The sequence below is a fragment of the Piliocolobus tephrosceles genome, chromosome 12 (genome assembly GCF_002776525.5).
Source record: "Piliocolobus tephrosceles isolate RC106 chromosome 12, ASM277652v3, whole genome shotgun sequence".
Lineage (NCBI taxonomy): Eukaryota > Metazoa > Chordata > Mammalia > Primates > Cercopithecidae > Piliocolobus > Piliocolobus tephrosceles.
The window spans coordinates 39,009,536-39,026,729 of NC_045445.1; the positions used below are offsets into that span (position 1 = coordinate 39,009,536).

General features: G+C 33.5%; 1 protein-coding gene and 1 non-coding gene across 3 annotated transcripts in view; both read left to right on the forward strand.

Annotated features, from left to right (window-relative positions):
* LRCH2 (leucine rich repeats and calponin homology domain containing 2) overlaps positions 1-14,502 on the forward strand; it is a 134,653-nt gene extending 120,151 nt beyond the window's left edge. The window contains exons 16-21 of one of the 2 annotated variants that reach the window (XM_023203053.2): positions 1,529-1,579; positions 4,175-4,232; positions 4,987-5,099; positions 5,282-5,419; positions 5,571-5,648; positions 11,787-14,502. In XM_023203053.2, the coding sequence (XP_023058821.1) occupies positions 1,529-1,579; positions 4,175-4,232; positions 4,987-5,099; positions 5,282-5,419; positions 5,571-5,648; positions 11,787-11,906 (558 nt within the window). In that variant the 3' untranslated portion in view covers positions 11,907-14,502. The remainder of the gene's footprint in view (positions 1-1,528; positions 1,580-4,174; positions 4,233-4,986; positions 5,100-5,281; positions 5,420-5,570; positions 5,649-11,786) is intronic. The other variant, XM_023203055.1, reaches the window with a different exon arrangement.
* LOC111536717 lies at positions 1,947-2,075 on the forward strand. The gene has a single exon (XR_002729803.1). It is a non-coding gene; the product is annotated as a small nucleolar RNA SNORA35 (small nucleolar RNA).
* Positions 14,503-17,194: the final 2,692 nt, after the last annotated feature.

Consider the following 17,194-nt stretch of genomic DNA (forward strand, 5'->3'; position numbering starts at 1 on the left):
ATAGGTATGTATGTATAGGAAAAAACATAGCACATATATTATAAAGAATCTGGTACTATCTGCGGTTTCAGGCATTCACTGGGGTTCTTGGAACATATTCCTCATGGATTAGGGGAACAGCTAGTTGTCACAAAGCCTAAAATATTTGTCATCTGCCTTTGACAGAAAACATTTTGTTTTCCCTGTCTCCTCATACCCGCTTTTCTCTTGCCTGCCTCAATATCTAATCAGTAGCCAAGACTTACTGTTTGTTTATGTGCACTAAAATATTTTGCATACATTACGCTTTTATTTCACTGTTTCTGCTCTGGTGGAGGCCCCCATCCATTTCTTGCCTGTACTACTGCAATAGCTTCCTTGCTCTTCTCCCTTTCTCTAGTCCATTCTCACTGCAGCCGGAGTGGTCATTTCAAAGAACACAGATGCAATCAGGCTATTCCCTTGCTTGGAAACCTTCAATTTCCCCCCATAACTTAGAAGATAAATTCTAGATCCTCTTTTATCAAGCCCCTGCTTGCCACATCAGCCTTAATTCATATCGTGCTCTTCTTTCACCTTACCCTCCATTCACCTTACCCTCCAGCAAGACAAAACTGCTCAGAGGTTTTCTGCACTCATCTTTACATTTGTTGCTTCCATGCTTTGGTTCTTCTTCTCTCATCTTAGCATGTTATTCTCTTCTTTCTTCTTCTGGTAAACACTCAGTTTTTACTGAATTTATACTTTCTCAGGAAACTTGCCTTTCTCTACCATCTTCATCATCCCCCCCAAGTGCCCCTTATCTGTGCCTCGTAATATGCCATACATTGTTCTGTATTATACTGAGAATGTTGTATTACCTGTCTACATGAATCTGTTTCTCTCTTCGACTGAAAGATCCTTGGATGGGTGATATTTTACTAAATTTCAGTACTCTCAGTGTCTAGCATAGTGTCTGACATATAGTAGGTAGCCAATAATCATTTGTTGAATGAATGAATACATGTTCTATATAGTGTGCATATTCAAAGTTAAATGTCAAAATTTTCATATTTGGTTGGCAGTAGAATAGTCATTTAAAAATCATGGACCATTTAATGTTTTATTAAATTAAATTCTTTGTAATTATCAATAAGCCTATATTAGATACATGTAAATTTTCAAATGAAAGTGATTTCGGGTGATGGAGATTTTGCATGCCTTCTTTTACATGTCTCAGGTTGGTAACACATCCCTGCTATTATATGTTGACAATATTTTTCAAACTTTAAAGTACTATATTTCGAACCACTTGAGGGTCTTATTGAAATGTAGATTTTGATTAGTTAGGTCTTGGGTGAGGCCTAAGATTCTGCGTTTCTAAACTCCCAGAGGATCCCTAGGCTGCTGGTTCACAGACCACATGTAGAGTGGCAATGTGCTGGATGGTATATCTTTAGTAGTTCTTCCTTTAGTAGTTGATCAAAACAATTTTTGTTTTCCTTTTATATGTTTAAATCATCATTTGTATTGTAATTTCATCTTCCATCCTTTTATTTTTATGTTTTAGCAAGACAGTGATAATGCTAATATGTCACCACAATCTCCAGTATCATCTGAGGTACAAGTTCTGTTTTTATATGTTTTAAAAATATGTTTTGTATGTTTTCTGTGTTTTACATAAGATTCTTCCTTGCCAGTTCTCTGTAACCTGATTTTTCTTTGCAGTGTAATATTCACTTATATTTTAAAATCCATGGCAGAACAGTTTGTACAAACCTTCTAGCCTATAAAAAGTTCTAAGAATGCCATTTTTTGCTAAAAATATTGATACTAGCACTTGTTTATGATTTTCTTATTGGGAAGTGTCTGTAGATCGCAGAAAAGAATTCACTTTATCAAATCTATGCTTTCTCACTCATGCATATTTTAAAATGAATGATAGATTTTAAGAACAACTTTCAAATTTTAAATTTGAAAAAGTACTTCAGCATTGTGCAATGGCCTTTGGTTTTTCTTGTAACCAGTTAGGTCTGAAACCAATGCAAAAGAAATTTCCTTTTTCCACGAGAAACATCCCTGCAGTGGGTTGTTCCTATCGACAGGAGGTTACACCTTTTTGGAAGAATGGGTATCAGAAAGTTAGAGTTTGTGAAATCTTGATCAAATACTCTGGTGACTTGAATGACTGATTCTTCTAATTTATTTATTCAATTCTGTTGCTTAACAACAAGAGATAAATTTTAAAAATTCTAAACTCTGTGTCTTCCACTTCAGATTACCATAAAGTGTATTGACATTAGTAAGTAAATGATTACACATTCTTTTGATGAATTCAACACTTTGCCTAAAGTGTTGGATGGCCCAAATTCACCATGTAACTTTGGTTACATAGATGCTATTAATATTTCATTATATGTAGGTGATGTTGTTTTTTTAATAGGCTAGGATTCTTTGTCTGTTGTTGTGGGTGATCTGCATTACAAAACTTTTAAATGGATTTGGACATTAATTTTATAAACATGTTTCTAAATTATTTATACGATAGGTAAAATGGTATACATACTTTCAGAAAACGATTTAAATTAGGATATCTTAAAATTAGTCTTTGTCAGATGCTTTTGTAATTCTTTTACTTAAGTTACAAGTATAAGCATATAAGTGACTACTGCTTATTTGCTTGATTTATGATCTTACGATCTGTGCTCACAGGGAAGACTATTTATACCAAATTTCTCAAATAACTTACATTGCTATATATATATATATTTTCTTTTCTTTTCTTTTCTTTTATTGACACATGATCTCACTCTGTTGCCCAGGCTGGAGTGCAGTGACACGATCACAGATCACTGCAACCTCCACCTCCCACATTCAAGCGATTCTTGTGCCTCAGCCTCCCGAGTAGCTGGGACTACAGGCACATGCCACCATACCTGGCTAATTTTTGTATTTTTAGTAGAGACAGGGTTTCACCATGTTGATCAGGCTGGTCTTGAACTTCTGGCCTCAAGTGATCTACCTGCCTCGGCCTCCCAAAGTGTTGAGATTACAGGTGTGAGTTTTATAATATATTTTTTATTTCATTTGGATCAGTGAAATTTTCATCTAGGAATTCATATTAATTTAACCAAAATAGTGAAGACAAACTGGGAGGCTTGTAGATTTGGATAGGGTGGTGAGTATGTATGTGTTTTGGTAACTCAACTGACGTTTAACTTGAACTGCATATCACATGTTAACAGAAGATTTAGGTAATCTATAGAATTCTGATTGCATTAATTTCATGTGTGAATGGAAAATAGTAAAACCAATTAGTGTAATGCTTTACTGTTAACAAAGTGCTTGCCTGTATATTTGAACCTAAAAGCAGCCCCATAAAATAGGTGTGATCCTCATCATTTTACAGCTGAAGAGATGGGTAACTTTCCCAACTATCTTAGTTAATAAATGGCAGAAAAGTGACTGAAGCTGAGCCCTACTCACTTCACAGAGTTGTTGCACAGATTAAATAAGGTGCTGCTAAGGTTACATTATTTTATCACTTTACACAATAGTTTCATTTAGTTATCTCATTTAATCTTCACAGTAACCTCATTTGAAAGATGAAGAAACAATCACAGAGAAATTATATGTTGTGCTCAAAACATAGCCTAAGCTTTCTAACTCCCCCTTCAGATTTGTTTAATATACTACAAATCTTTCCACAGCAAACCACTGTGTGTGAAACATTTGAAACAATATGTATTCAAATATAAGAGATTATATTTATCATCTGTCATTCTGCAGTCCCTATACAAATATGTTTGCCTTCAGATTATCTACTGTTAGGTGTTAAGTCTATAGTAGATGCTGAGTAATACTAAATTCACTTATCTTTTCCTTGACGCTTACTTCATTTTTTGGGAAACTTCAATCTGGTTCTTTCAAAAAGTACGATCTATTTTATACAGTTCACTAATGATTTTCATTTTCTTTCTACTATGAAAGTATTTAAAGCCTGTATAGTTAACTCAACTAGCAAATATTAGTTGAACTCTTAAAAGTGAAACGTATCAACTTGAATTGAAATGCAAGTTACTTTTCTCTTCACTAATCATAGGGAAAATAAGTATTTCCCCAAACTGGAATGGATATGAATAAGCACCTAGATTATTTTGAAATAAAAGAAGTTGTATTATTTATTTATTTTTAACCTTTTAACTTTTTTTTTTAGGAATATGACAGAACTGATGGTTTTTCACACAGTCCCTTTGGCTTGAAGCCCAGATCAGGTAAATAGATATTCTGTAAATAAAATTTATCAATTATATTTGAAACTAGTTTCCCAGCTTAAATGGGATTGATTCCATAGTTTTAAGTACACATAAATTCTTTCCCCTCTCCTAAAAACAATTTTCTCTTAATCTTATTTGTCTTTCCAATTCCCATTCCCATTTCTTTCTTCCTCTTTACCTTCAAGCTCCTGAAACCTCAGCTTTTTGCCTTAGATATACTGCAGTCTTATTTCTACTCTACTGTGACTGCTGTTAGAATGACCACTCTGCCAGCAGACCAAACACTGTTTGAAATTATAGCACTCCATTATATTGTGGTTTTATAAAGGGATCTTTTCGCATTTGGCAAGCCCAAAAGAAAATGGATCCATGTTACTTGGCAAGGTATTGAATTATAGTTTTTATTCCTGAATAACTGTATTGACCTTCAAGAATAATTTCCTTTTTTAAAAGATAAAAGGCTGACGTATGTTCAGTAATCATTTTTAACCTGGGCCATAAGTTTCTAATAACGTATGTTTGAATAAGAACATGCATAGGTAGTATAAATCATTAACACTTATCTTCCCTGTTGCTTTCAATTATGCATATAGAGTTCAAATATATTCTTTAAAAATATTTGGAATGTATTAGTAAGTAATAATGTTTTATGTCATTTTGTATTGATTCTTTTTATCATGCCTCTTTCCCCATCAATAGTTGCTCCTTCCCATTAACTTTGTAACAAGTTAGGAAATTTCTGTTTTTATAGCTTTTAGCCGCTCATCTCGCCAAGAATATGGGGCAGCAGATCCGGGATTTACAATGAGAAGAAAGATGGAACATTTACGGGAAGAGCGAGAGCAAATACGACAACTTCGCAACGTAAGTCAGATTGCTCTTTCAGATCTGCTTGTGGAAATGAGTTTAACTTGGAAAATTAATAAGGCATATGGATTTTATTTTCAACGCTCCTTAAAATGTTTGGATTATACAACAATTAGTAATATAAACATATAACATGTATGTTTAGATAAAGTATCTGATTTATACCTGTTTCTCTATAGAATCTTGAATCCAGGTTGAAAGTAATTTTGCCTGATGACATTGGAGCTGCACTGATGGATGGGGTTGTTCTTTGCCATTTAGCCAATCATATAAGGCCACGTTCTGTTGCTAGTATTCATGTACCATCACCAGCAGTGGTAAGTTTTGTTTACAGTTTGTTAGTTCTCTAAAGGAAGATACAGCTTCTTAAAATTGTCTTTAAATAATATACCTCAGTGAACTTAGTTTTCAGTTTTGCTTAAGTTCCATAGAAAAATGCCTAAAAGTACATTTTTTCCCTCTTTACAGCCCAAACTGAGCATGGCAAAATGTCGAAGAAATGTAGAAAATTTTCTTGATGCTTGTAAAAAGTTGGGTGTCTCACAGGTAATTGTTATTTGTCTAACAACATGATCACTTAAATTTGAATTTATTACATGCAAACTGGGATTCTTCTTAGAGCAACGAATAATGCTTTCTGAATATGAAAATGAATGCCTTCTCTTGGTACCTTCTCCTAAGCTCCAGCTTTAACTGTAGCAGTTATCTAATGAATGTTTTTAACTGCCTTTAAAGTCATTTATAAAATAGCTACAAATCTGGAAAATCATGCACATCACTGACCAAACGTAACTCAGTGGCCATATTTACAACTTGGTTGTGATGCCATTGTTACCATCTTTCTTTCTTTCTTTTTTTTTTTTTTCCAGAGAACATTTGGACTCCTTTGTAAGTCATTGGATAGATTCTGATTGGAAGATTTGCATTCAGTGTAAACAGCCTTTCAAATTTTATTTAAAATGCAAAATTGGAAATTATAGCAGCATATTATGATAATATCTGTATTGGGCAAACTTTGAAATTTTTAGGAATTGTCTTACGTTTCATGTAATAATTGTACTAAGATGCAATTAATCATTAAAGCAGTATTGTAAACATATAAGGAACATGTGTAATCACAATATTGCTTCTTTGTAAAGTGTTATAAACCTAACCTCTACATGAATGACTATGGAGAAAAATGACATTGTTATCAGAGCACAATTAAGTTGTGCTTGTTAAGCTGTCTTTTGAACAGTGTCTTAATAATCTGGTCTACAGATCCCATTTTAACCTCTTCCCTCAAGTAAGTAAACATAATTTAATGTGTAGAGAATCAGTGAATTGTTGGATAATTTGGAAATTACATGATGTTCTCTAATTACCTCTTGTCTATACTTGATGTAATGGTGTTTTTTTTTTGAGACAGAGTCTCACTCTGTTGCCCAGGCTGGAGTAGTGCAGTGGCATGATCTTGGCTCACTGCAACTGCTGCCTCCCAGTTCAAGCAATTTTCCTGCCTCAGCCTCCCAAGTAGCTGAGACTACAGGCACATGCCACCACACCCAGATAATTTTTTATTTTTAGTAGAGACAGGGTTTCACCATGTTGGCCAGGCTGGTCTTGAACTCCTGAACTCAACTGATCCACCCACCTTGGCCTCCCAAACTGCTGGGATTACAGGCGCAAGCCACTGCGCTCGGTTGATGTGATGTTTTAAATTTTTAATTCTTAAAAATGTTTATTGTTTCTTTTTTCTACTCTCAGTCTTCCAATGGGGAAATAGCAAACTTAGCAACGTTTTCTCCAGCTATTACATTATACAGATTTTCCCATTTTGCCATTTTTTCTTTTTTAAAATTAAAAAAAAACCTTGTTTTAGAGATGGAGTCTCACTGTGTTGCTCAGGCTGGACTGGAACTCCTGAGCTCTAGACTTCTATTTCACGAATAACTGGGATTACAAGCATTCACTGCCTCACTAATGTTATGTCATTTTTGTTTTAAGGGTTTTATTTTTAGCTTGAGTGTTTTTCCTCTGACCTCAGAATTGGTAATATATAATAATTTTTAAAATAATTTTCTTTGTTTTAGGATGTTTTCTAATTTTTAACAGCCATATTGAGTTATTAACATACAATATAGTGCATATAAAGTATATAGTTTGATCAGTTTTGACATATGCATACACCATGAAATCATCACCACAGTCAAGATGATGAACATATCTACTGCCCCCCAAAATTTCCTCATGTGTCTTTCCTATCCTTCCTTCTCCAACAACCACTAATCTGCTTTCTGTCATTGTAGATTGTTTGCACTTTCTAGAGTTTTATATAAATGGAATGATACAATATGTATTATATTTTTCTATCTTCTTTCCATCAGCATAATTATTTTATGACTTGTCAGTGTCATTGCATGTATGAATACACCATTGCTTTTCATTGCTAGATAGTATTTTATTGTATGGATATACCACAGTTTGTTGATCCCTTGACCTGCTGATGGATGTTTGGGTTGTTTCCAGTTTTAGTGGCTACTACAAATAAAGCTGCTGTGAACATTTGTATGCAAGTCTTTGTGTGGATTTATGCATTCTTTACTTTTTGGTAAATACCTAGCAGTGGAATAACTGGAACATATGGTAGGTGCATGCTTAACATTTTAAGAAAATACAAAACTCTTCCAAAGTGGTTGTACCGTTTTACATTCCTGTCAGCAGTATGTGAGAATTCCACTTCCTCCACATCCTCACTGGCATTCAGTATGATCAGTCTTTTAAAAATTTTAGTCATTGTGATATGTATGTCCTGACTTGCCAGGGCAGTTCTAATCTGCATTTTCCTAAAGACTAATGATGCTGATCATATTTTCAAGGGCTTATTTGCCATCTGTATATCTTCTTTTTGAAGTACTTTGAAGTGTACTTCTTTTTGGAAGTACATATTCTAATCTGAGGTCTATTTTGTATTGGGTTGTTTATTTTCCTATGTTTGAGTTTCAGATTTCTTTACAAATTATGGATAAAGTCCTTTACCAGATTTATAAATATTACATCCAAATCTTTGTCTTATCCTTTCATTGTCCTTAGAGTGTCTTTCAAAGAGCAGGATCTTCAGTTATTGAAATACAATTTATTTTTTAAAATGGGCTGTGCTTTTTGTGTCAAACCTAGGATAGGCCACGAAGATTTTTTTCCTATGTCTACTTCTAGAAATTTTATAATCTTGAGTTTTATGTTCATGTCTATGATCAATTTTGAGTTAGTTTTTGTATGTGGTTAAAAAGTATGGATTGAAGTTCTCTTTTTTTAAGCCTGGGATTGGGCATATACATTGACTTTTTTAAGAAAATATTTTTATTGAGATATAATTAAAATGCCATAGCATTCACTGATTTAAAGTGTATAGTTAAATGGTTTTTAGTATGATCACAGAGTTCAGCAACAGTTACAACAATCTGTTTACAGTATTTCTGTCACCCCAGAAACAAAGCCCTTACCCATTCGTAGTCCCTCCCCTGTTCTTTCTATGGATTTGCCTACTCTAGACATTACATATAATAAAATCATACAATATGGGGTCTTTAGTGTCTGGCTTCTTTGACTTAGTATAATTTTTCCAAGGTTCATCCATTTGTAGCCTAAATCAGTACTTCATTTCTTTTTATGGCTGAATAGTGTTCTGTTCTAAATACATACCACATGTTGTTTATCCATTCATCAGTTGATAGACATTTGGGTTGTTTTCACTCATTGTTTATTATGAATAATGTTGCTTTGAACATCCGTGAATAAGTTTTTCTTTGAACACCTGTTTTCAATTCTCTTGGTTGTATACCTAGCAGTGAAATTGTTAGGTTATATGATAACTCTGTGTTTATAATATTTTTTAAGAAACTGCCAAAATATGTTGCAAAGTGGCTGCACTATTTTTACATTTCCACCAGCAATGTATGAGGGTTCTAATTTCTTCACAACATCACCAACAATGGTTACTGTCTACCTTTTTGGTTCTAGCTATTTTAGTGTGTATGTGATGTGATATCTTATTGAGGTTTTGATTTGCATTTTCCTAATAGTTAATAATGTTGAGCATCTTTGCTTGCGCTTATTGATTCGTATATATTCTTTGAAGTAATGTCTATTCAAACCCTGTGTTCATTTCTAAATTGGATTATTTATTTTGTTTTTGAGTTGTAGTTACGTATTCTGGATACAAATTGCCTATGAGATATATGACTTGCAAATATTTTCTCCCATTCTGCAGGTTGTCTTTTCACTTTCTTGATGGTGTCATTTACAGCACAAAAGTTACTAATTTGATGAAGTGTAGTTTATCTCGTTTTTTCTTCTGCTGCTTATGATTTTGATATCATATCTAAGAAAACATTGTGTAATTCAAGGTCACAAAGATTTACATTTGTGTTTTCTTCTAAAAGTTTTATAGTTTTAGGGCTTACCTTTTTGTCTGTGATCCATTTTGAGATCAGTTTTGTGCATGGTATGAGGTACAGATCCAAATTCATTCTTTCACATGTGGATATCCAATTTTCCCAGCACCGTTTGTTGATAAGATTCTTCTTTTCCCCATTGAATTGTCTGTCTTAGCATCTTTGTCAAAAATCAGTTGACCATAAATGTAAGGCTTTTTTTCTGGACTCTCAGTTTTTTATGACTAAATTCCTTATTCCAGTATCACACTGTCTTGCTTACTGTAGTTCTGTGATGCATTTTGAAATCAAGAAGTGTGAGTCTTCCAGCTTTGTTCTGTATCAAGTTCGTTTTGGCTATACTGGGTCCCTTGCATTTCCATATCAATTTTAGGATTGATTAGCTTGTCAATTTCTGAAAAAAGCCAGTTGGGATTTTGCTGGGGATACCAAATCTGTAAAATGATTTGAGGAATATTGTCATCTTCACAATATTTATTCCTGTGATCCATTAACATGAGACATCTTTCCATTTATTTATATCTTTTAATTTTTATTCCAACAGTGTTTTGTTGTTTTCAATGTACGAGTCTTTCATTAGATTTGTTAAATCAAATGTTTAGTATTTTATTCTCTTTGGTACTATTATAAATATCATTATTTCCTTAATTCCACTGTCAATTTTTTATTGCTACTTTATAGAAATAGAAGTGATTTTCTTTTGTTGATCTTGTATTCTGCAACCTTGCAGAACTCATTTATTAGTTCTAATAGTTTGTGTGTGTGTGTGTGTTTCTATGCCTTAGGAGTTTCTCTATACAGAATCATGTAATTATTCTTTCAAAGAATTCATCCATTTCATCTAACTTGTCAAACTATTAGTATGAAGTTGTTTATAATGTCTCCTTATTATCATTTTGGTATTTATAGAATATCTTGTGGTGTCACTTCCCTTATTTATGATATTGGTAATTTGTGTATTCTCTCTTTTTTTCCTGATTAGCCTAGCTTGAGGTTTATGAATTTTAAAAAAATCTTCTAAATGAACTAACTTTGGGTTTCATTACTTTTTTTTATCTATTGTTTTTTGTTTTTTTACTTTATTGTTTTCCTCTCTCATTCTCATTATTTGCACCTTTCTTTTGCCATTGGTTCAATTTGCTCTTCTTTTTTTAGTTTCTAGAGTAGAAGCTGTAGTCATTGATTTGAAGCCTTTCTTCTTTTCTAGTGTACACTTCAGTGGTTATTTGAATAAATAAGCAAAATATTAAGAGGGCAACAAATATAGCAGTGAAGATGGAGATAAGGCAATAATTTTGAGAACTCTTTGTGGGATACCATCAGTAGTATTTGGAGAATTGGTTATGGGGGTAAGGAAGAAAGAGGAAGACTCTTATATTTCACAGGTTTGTCAATGGAGATTGAATAGTGTATTACTAAGACATGGATCACAGAAGGACAAGTTAATTTGGTGAAGTAATTCTGTTGTGGACACATTGATTTTGATGTCTGTTAGATGTCCGTTTGACTGTGTCTAGTTGATATTTGTATTTGGAGCTCAATAGAGAGATCTTGGGAGGAAATAAAGACTTGGAAGTCATCAGTATGGAAGGGGTAGTTAAAACTGGAAATAAGAATACCAAAAGAGAGGATATAGCCTAAAAGAGAAGAGAGTGAAGACAGAACCCTTGGAAACATTTGGGATGTTAGAAGAGGATCAGTGAGGGCTAATGAATGAAAGCTACTGCACAATTACTGTCAGAAAAGTTGAAGTAGAAAAAATGGTGTCACAGAAGACAGGGGAGGGGTAAGGTTTCCAGAAAGGCATTAATCAAAAGCATAATATGACTGAGCAGTCAACTAGACACGTGCAACATTTGACATTTAAGATGACATTGGTGTTTTTTACTAAAATAGTTTTAGTGGGCATATGCTTTAGGGTTAGATGTAAGATAGCAGTGGTTGAGTAGTGAATGGGAAATGCAAAAGTGGTGACCAACTCTTTTGTAAACATTTTCTTTGTAGAGAAAGAGGTACAAGTGTAGAATGACAGCATTTCAAACAAGGCCAACTTCTATAATCTTTTTCTTACTATAAATTAAGAATCTAAAAACATTTTAGATTGCAATATTTATAAGAGAAAACTTAGAATTATGTATTTTTTTCTTTACATTTTACAGAAATCATGTTTTTAAAATCAAATTCTGACTTAATGTTATTACACTTCTAAAAAATGAATGTTCAAATACCTTTTTTTTTTTTTTTTCTCCAGGAAAGACTTTGTTTGCCTCATCATATTTTGGAAGAACGAGGACTTGTGAAAGTTGGTGTCACAGTTCAGGCGCTCCTTGAATTACCAACAACCAAGGCATCTCATCTTTCTATGGCTTGATATAACATTTAAAGATTTTAAGTGTATAGTTTCATTTATTTGAAGTGATTTCAAATATTTCAAATTCATGAATAAGAGTATTCCATCAAAAATAGTTTGCCTTAGGTCACACCTTAGAATTTAAAAAAAATTACATTGAAACATCAGACTTAAACATTGAATTGCCCAAACTTCTTTTGGGGGAAAACTGGATTAGTTTAATAAGAGTATTTGATAAACTCAAATTCTCTTTTTACTAAATCAGTTGATAATGTTGATTATTTTTCAGAAAGCAGACTGATACTAAATTTAAAATGTAGTTTCAATTTAATAATCACATTAGGTTTAATTTTTTTACATCATAGCATACTAGTAAACATCTGGATAAAGGTAATTGTTTTTTAGCAATTTAGAGCAATTCTATATTTGAGTTATTTAATACACTTCTAATTCTAATTTATACACAATTTCTTCAATCTTTGGTCTTAGTTTTCTAGAAAAAAAGGCATAGAAAAAACAATTCTGGCTTTATATTAAATTCTTTTAGTATTATAGGTTGGTGCCAAAATATTTTCAGTTGTACTGTAGATTGTTTACATGTGAAGTGCCTGTGTAATTGATGACTCTTATATAGTCTTAAGCATTTTTGCAATTTTTTAAATGTATTTAAATAGAGTCAATGGAACTTTAAAATATTTTAGTAGATTTTGTAGGGTCAGTAATATGTGAGGATTTAAATGAGCCTCACATTGTGACATTTGTGGTTTTTTAGTTAGTCCATTGCAGTTTCCCTTAAATTGGTTATTTCATGTTGTCAAAAATACCAATGTTAATATGGTTAATTTATGATATTTAATTTTGTGAAACTTAATCATCTTTTAAAATGTATTATTTGAAGAGTATTTTATTTCTGTATTGAAAATGCTACGCAAAGCAGTAAAGTTTTTGAGAACTAGTGGAGTACTAATTATCAAGGACATTTTGATAAAACTGCCAAAGTTTGGGTTTATATCTTGCCTTTGAGCAGCATTATATCAGTGCTGCCTTTAGCTATATTCAGAGAGCAGCAGTTGAGGAATAGCTTTTTACTCAAAATCTGGCCATTTGTGAATCCTGTAAACCTTGTGATCTTCAATTACTTTGATGTTAAATTAAACACAGACTCTTCTATAAATATTTTCATGAGATACTATGTTACACAAAGTCCTTGTTTAACTTACACATGGGTAAATTTACATTGGTGGTATTACAGGAATTTTTCAAAAACATTACTGTAATGAATAACTGAGTTTCCTATAGAAGAATCTTAATAATTACTTTTGCAGTAACCAAGCAAGCATCATATCTTAAGTATGTGATCATTTGCACTTCTTACCTCTTAATATGGATGCAAGTTATTAAAACTGTTGGCCTGGGTATTTCAAAGGGTATATATAAAAGGTAAAAACTAGTGTGCCAAATGGTATAGGAACAAATATACTTTTTTTGATCAGTTGGCATGAAGCCATAGAATTAAATTTTGGCTTTAGAAATCAGATGTGTTCATTACATTCCCCAAGGGTCAAATTGGAGCTTTTAAAGAATTAAAGCTTCTATGACTGTATGGTTTAAGAATTAAAGTATTAGTAATTTATTATTTTAAATATTTGAGCTCATTAGTTGATAATTTTTTAGTTGGATTAAAAAAAAAAAACTCACACATTCTCCCTAGTGAAAACTTGGGTAATATATGTAAGAAATGGCAAATAAATACCTTAGTTAATGACTTTTTATGTAGAAATTTGACAGCATTACAAATTAAGTGACCGTTAAAAACACAGCAATCATTCATACTGCTTTCGTAGGTGTTATGATAGTCTCTGATTAATCAATCTAGTGTTAATTATTTTAGAAGTGTTGTCCTGTTTCATATCTTTGAAGTAGTAGTGAAATTGTAGGCCATTTTCTTATTGCATTTCACTTACTTGTCAGTTAATTATTCCTTTAAAAAGAAAATACAGCAGAACCTCACTGTAGCATTCTTTACTGCAAAGCAAAATTCAATTTAAGATGGGCTTATCTGAGGTCCACATCATGGCAGTTCATTTACTCTTGTGGCAAATGGCAACACCACCTCTAAAGCAGTTTCACAGCATAGTCCCCTACAACGTTATACCAAGGCTCTGATGTATTTCTTTTAGTAGTTTCTAAGTGTAAAATTTATTCTAAATGCTTTTATGGCTATTATCTATTTCATCAGTTATTGAATTAAGAATGATTTTCATTACTTGAGTGGGATTTGTGATTTAATGATAGTTAAATAATCAAAAATATTTTATTAGGCCCCCAAAATTTAATAGATAGCTATTTCTGTTACATTTTATTACTGTATGGCACAAGAAAGAAGTGACATTGGGTATGTTAGAAATGAAATAAGAAGTAAAAATGCATTACCATTTGTTTAATAATTATCTTTCAGAATGCTAGTTTAATGACTTTTTTAACTGAATTTTTTGAATAAATCAGAAATGTTTGTATTTGTCACAGATCTATCATAATTGATTTTCTGATGCATTTAAAAATAAATGGAACACTTAAATGTATATTACCGATGCAAACTGTGGATAAAGTTGAAAGACAAAATTTTAAGTCTGATATTTCTCTTTTCCCTCTCTACCTCCTTTCTTACCATCATATCATCCATTTTTTATCAGCATTTGATAGATGGTGTCTGTGTTCCCTAGTGTAGAAAAATAGCCAGACTTAGAGAGAATATTCAAAGTAAATGGTTTAAAGGTCCAGATTCACTTTATATTGTGAAAGGAAAATAAATCTTGGGGCCCCAACATCACTAAGCTAAAGGGAAAGGTCAAGCTGGGAACTGCTTAGGGGAAACCTACCTCCAGTTCTATTCAAAGTCACCACTGTGCTCACTGAGATAAATGCCTATCTGATTGCTTCCTTTGGAGAGGCTAATCAGAAACTTAAGAGAATGCAGCCATTTGTATCTTATCTACCTATGACCTGGAAGCCCCCTCCCCGCTTCCAGTTTTCCCACCTTTCCGGACTGAAATAATGTTTGTCTTACATATGTTGATTGATGTCTTGTGTCTCCCTAAAATGCATAAAACCAAGCTGTGCTCTGACCACCTTGGGCACATGTCGTCAGGACTGCCTGAGGCTGTGTCGCAGGCACCATCCTCAACCTTGGCAAAATAAGCTTTCTAAATTAACCGAGACCTGTCTCAGATATTCAGGGTTCACATTTGGTAACCATGAAGGGATTCTGAGTGGAGGTACCCCTGACCTTTGACAAATCTCTTATTGGTGCTTGGTACCAACATGAGCTAACCGTATGGCTCAAACCCATAAGGCAATTTGTGGAGGTCTGGGAGCACCCCTTCCAGAGAATCCCTGATCTCCCAAAATCTGGTCAAAATCTAAAGTTTATTTTGCTGTATGATTCCCTTTTTTGGAGTTTTACTTGCTCCCAACAAGGAAGGCAAGATTTCCTGCTTCCATGACAATGGAAAGCAGGTAATCCTTTATGGAGTCTGAGCTTGCTCCCAACAGGGAAGATAGGTTTGAGTTTTTTCCTGCTTTTAGGATGTGTAGAGCGCATTGTTCAGCCTGAGACCCATCTCTAGGTAAGTAACTGAATTGGGGTTTTGATCTGACTAAAATTAACAACCAGCTGGTTTTAATTTCTCCTTACCATTAGAGTGCTTAGTGATCATATTGTTGGGGTTTTTTTTGCTGTTGGTTGTTCCTGCCTTTCCCCCATCAGATTTGACCATCTCTACCTGATTTCGTCAAATTTGAGTGAGAATTCCAAATTATGGGTAAGATAGCCTCTCTAATTTGTCCAAAATTCCTTGCAGCTGCAAAAGAGAAAAAACAAAAAAACAAAAACCGTGCACTTGGTTTCTGTATTTGCTTCCTGTCTTGAAAAACAAACATTCTTTCATTTACTTTTCTTCCACCCTATTTTTTGCCATTTGCAGTACCAAAAAAAAAAAAAAAAAAATCTAGAGGAGGCTTCTAATAACTTGAACCCCTTTAAAAAATTCAGAACAAAGGCATCACTCATCCCTTTTGGAGTGTTCTGTGTTGTCAACCTTGGCAAAACAAACTGTCTAAATTAACTAAGACTTGTCTCAGATATTCAGGGTTCACAATATGTCATTTTCAGTAGGTAATATTTTCCTTAAATAACAATAATTTTTTATGATATCCTCACCAAATAGTATTGCCTTTATGTAAGATAAACTATATAGCATAAATATAAGAGAAATTTTTTGTTTTTTGTTTTTTTTAGACAGAGTCTTGCCCTGTCACCCAGGCTGGGGTGTAGTGGTGCAATTTCAGCTCACTGCAACCTCCACCTCCCCAGCTCAAGCGATTCTCATGCCTCAGCCTCTTGAGTAACTGGGACTATAGGCACGCACCACCACACCCAGCTGATTTTTGTAGTTTTAGTTGAGATGGGGTTTTGCCATGTTGGCCAGGCTGATCTCGAACACCTGGTCTCAAGTTAATGCACCCGCCTTGGCTTCTGAAAGTACTGGGATTACAAGTGTGAGCCAACGCACCCAGCCAATATAAGATAACTTTATGTTAAATAAATGTAGAATAGGTAAAACTGTGATTTTTTTTTTTTTTTTTTTTTTTGGAGACAGAGTCTTGCGCTGTCACCCAGGCTGGAATGCAGTGGAGTGATCTTGGCTCACTGCAACCTCCACCTCCTGAGTTCAAGCAATTCTTCTGCCTCAGCCTCCCTAGTAGCTCAAACCACAGGCGTACACCACCACACCAACTGATTTTTGTATTTTTAGTAGAGATGGGGTTGGCCAGGCTGGTCTCAAACTCCTGACCTCAGGTGATCTGCCCACTGTGGCCTCCCAAAGTGCTGGGATTATAGGCGTGAGCCACCATGCCCAGCCAATTGTGATTAATTTTATTGTAGTTTTAGTGAAAGGTATATTATTGAATTGCCCTTAAGCTATATGATTAAAAATTAATCTTTCTTTTTTCAGGTAAATTTAATATTTTAAAAATCCACATATTTTATTAAAATATTATTAATTTGTAATTGTGATTTACCCTACAAGTAGAAAGTCATCCAGGTAAATGTTATTGAAGATAATATTATTTGCTGTTTTATAGTTACTCATCCTAAACTTTCAGATTTAAACAAGTACTTAAGTAAGTAAATATTTGGTGTAAGTTGTTTGAAAATGATTCTAAGTTTATCACAGAATTTTGAATTATCTTTAGATAATGGTACTAAACTTGTTTCCTCCTTCAGTAAATCTACAGTTTTGGTACAC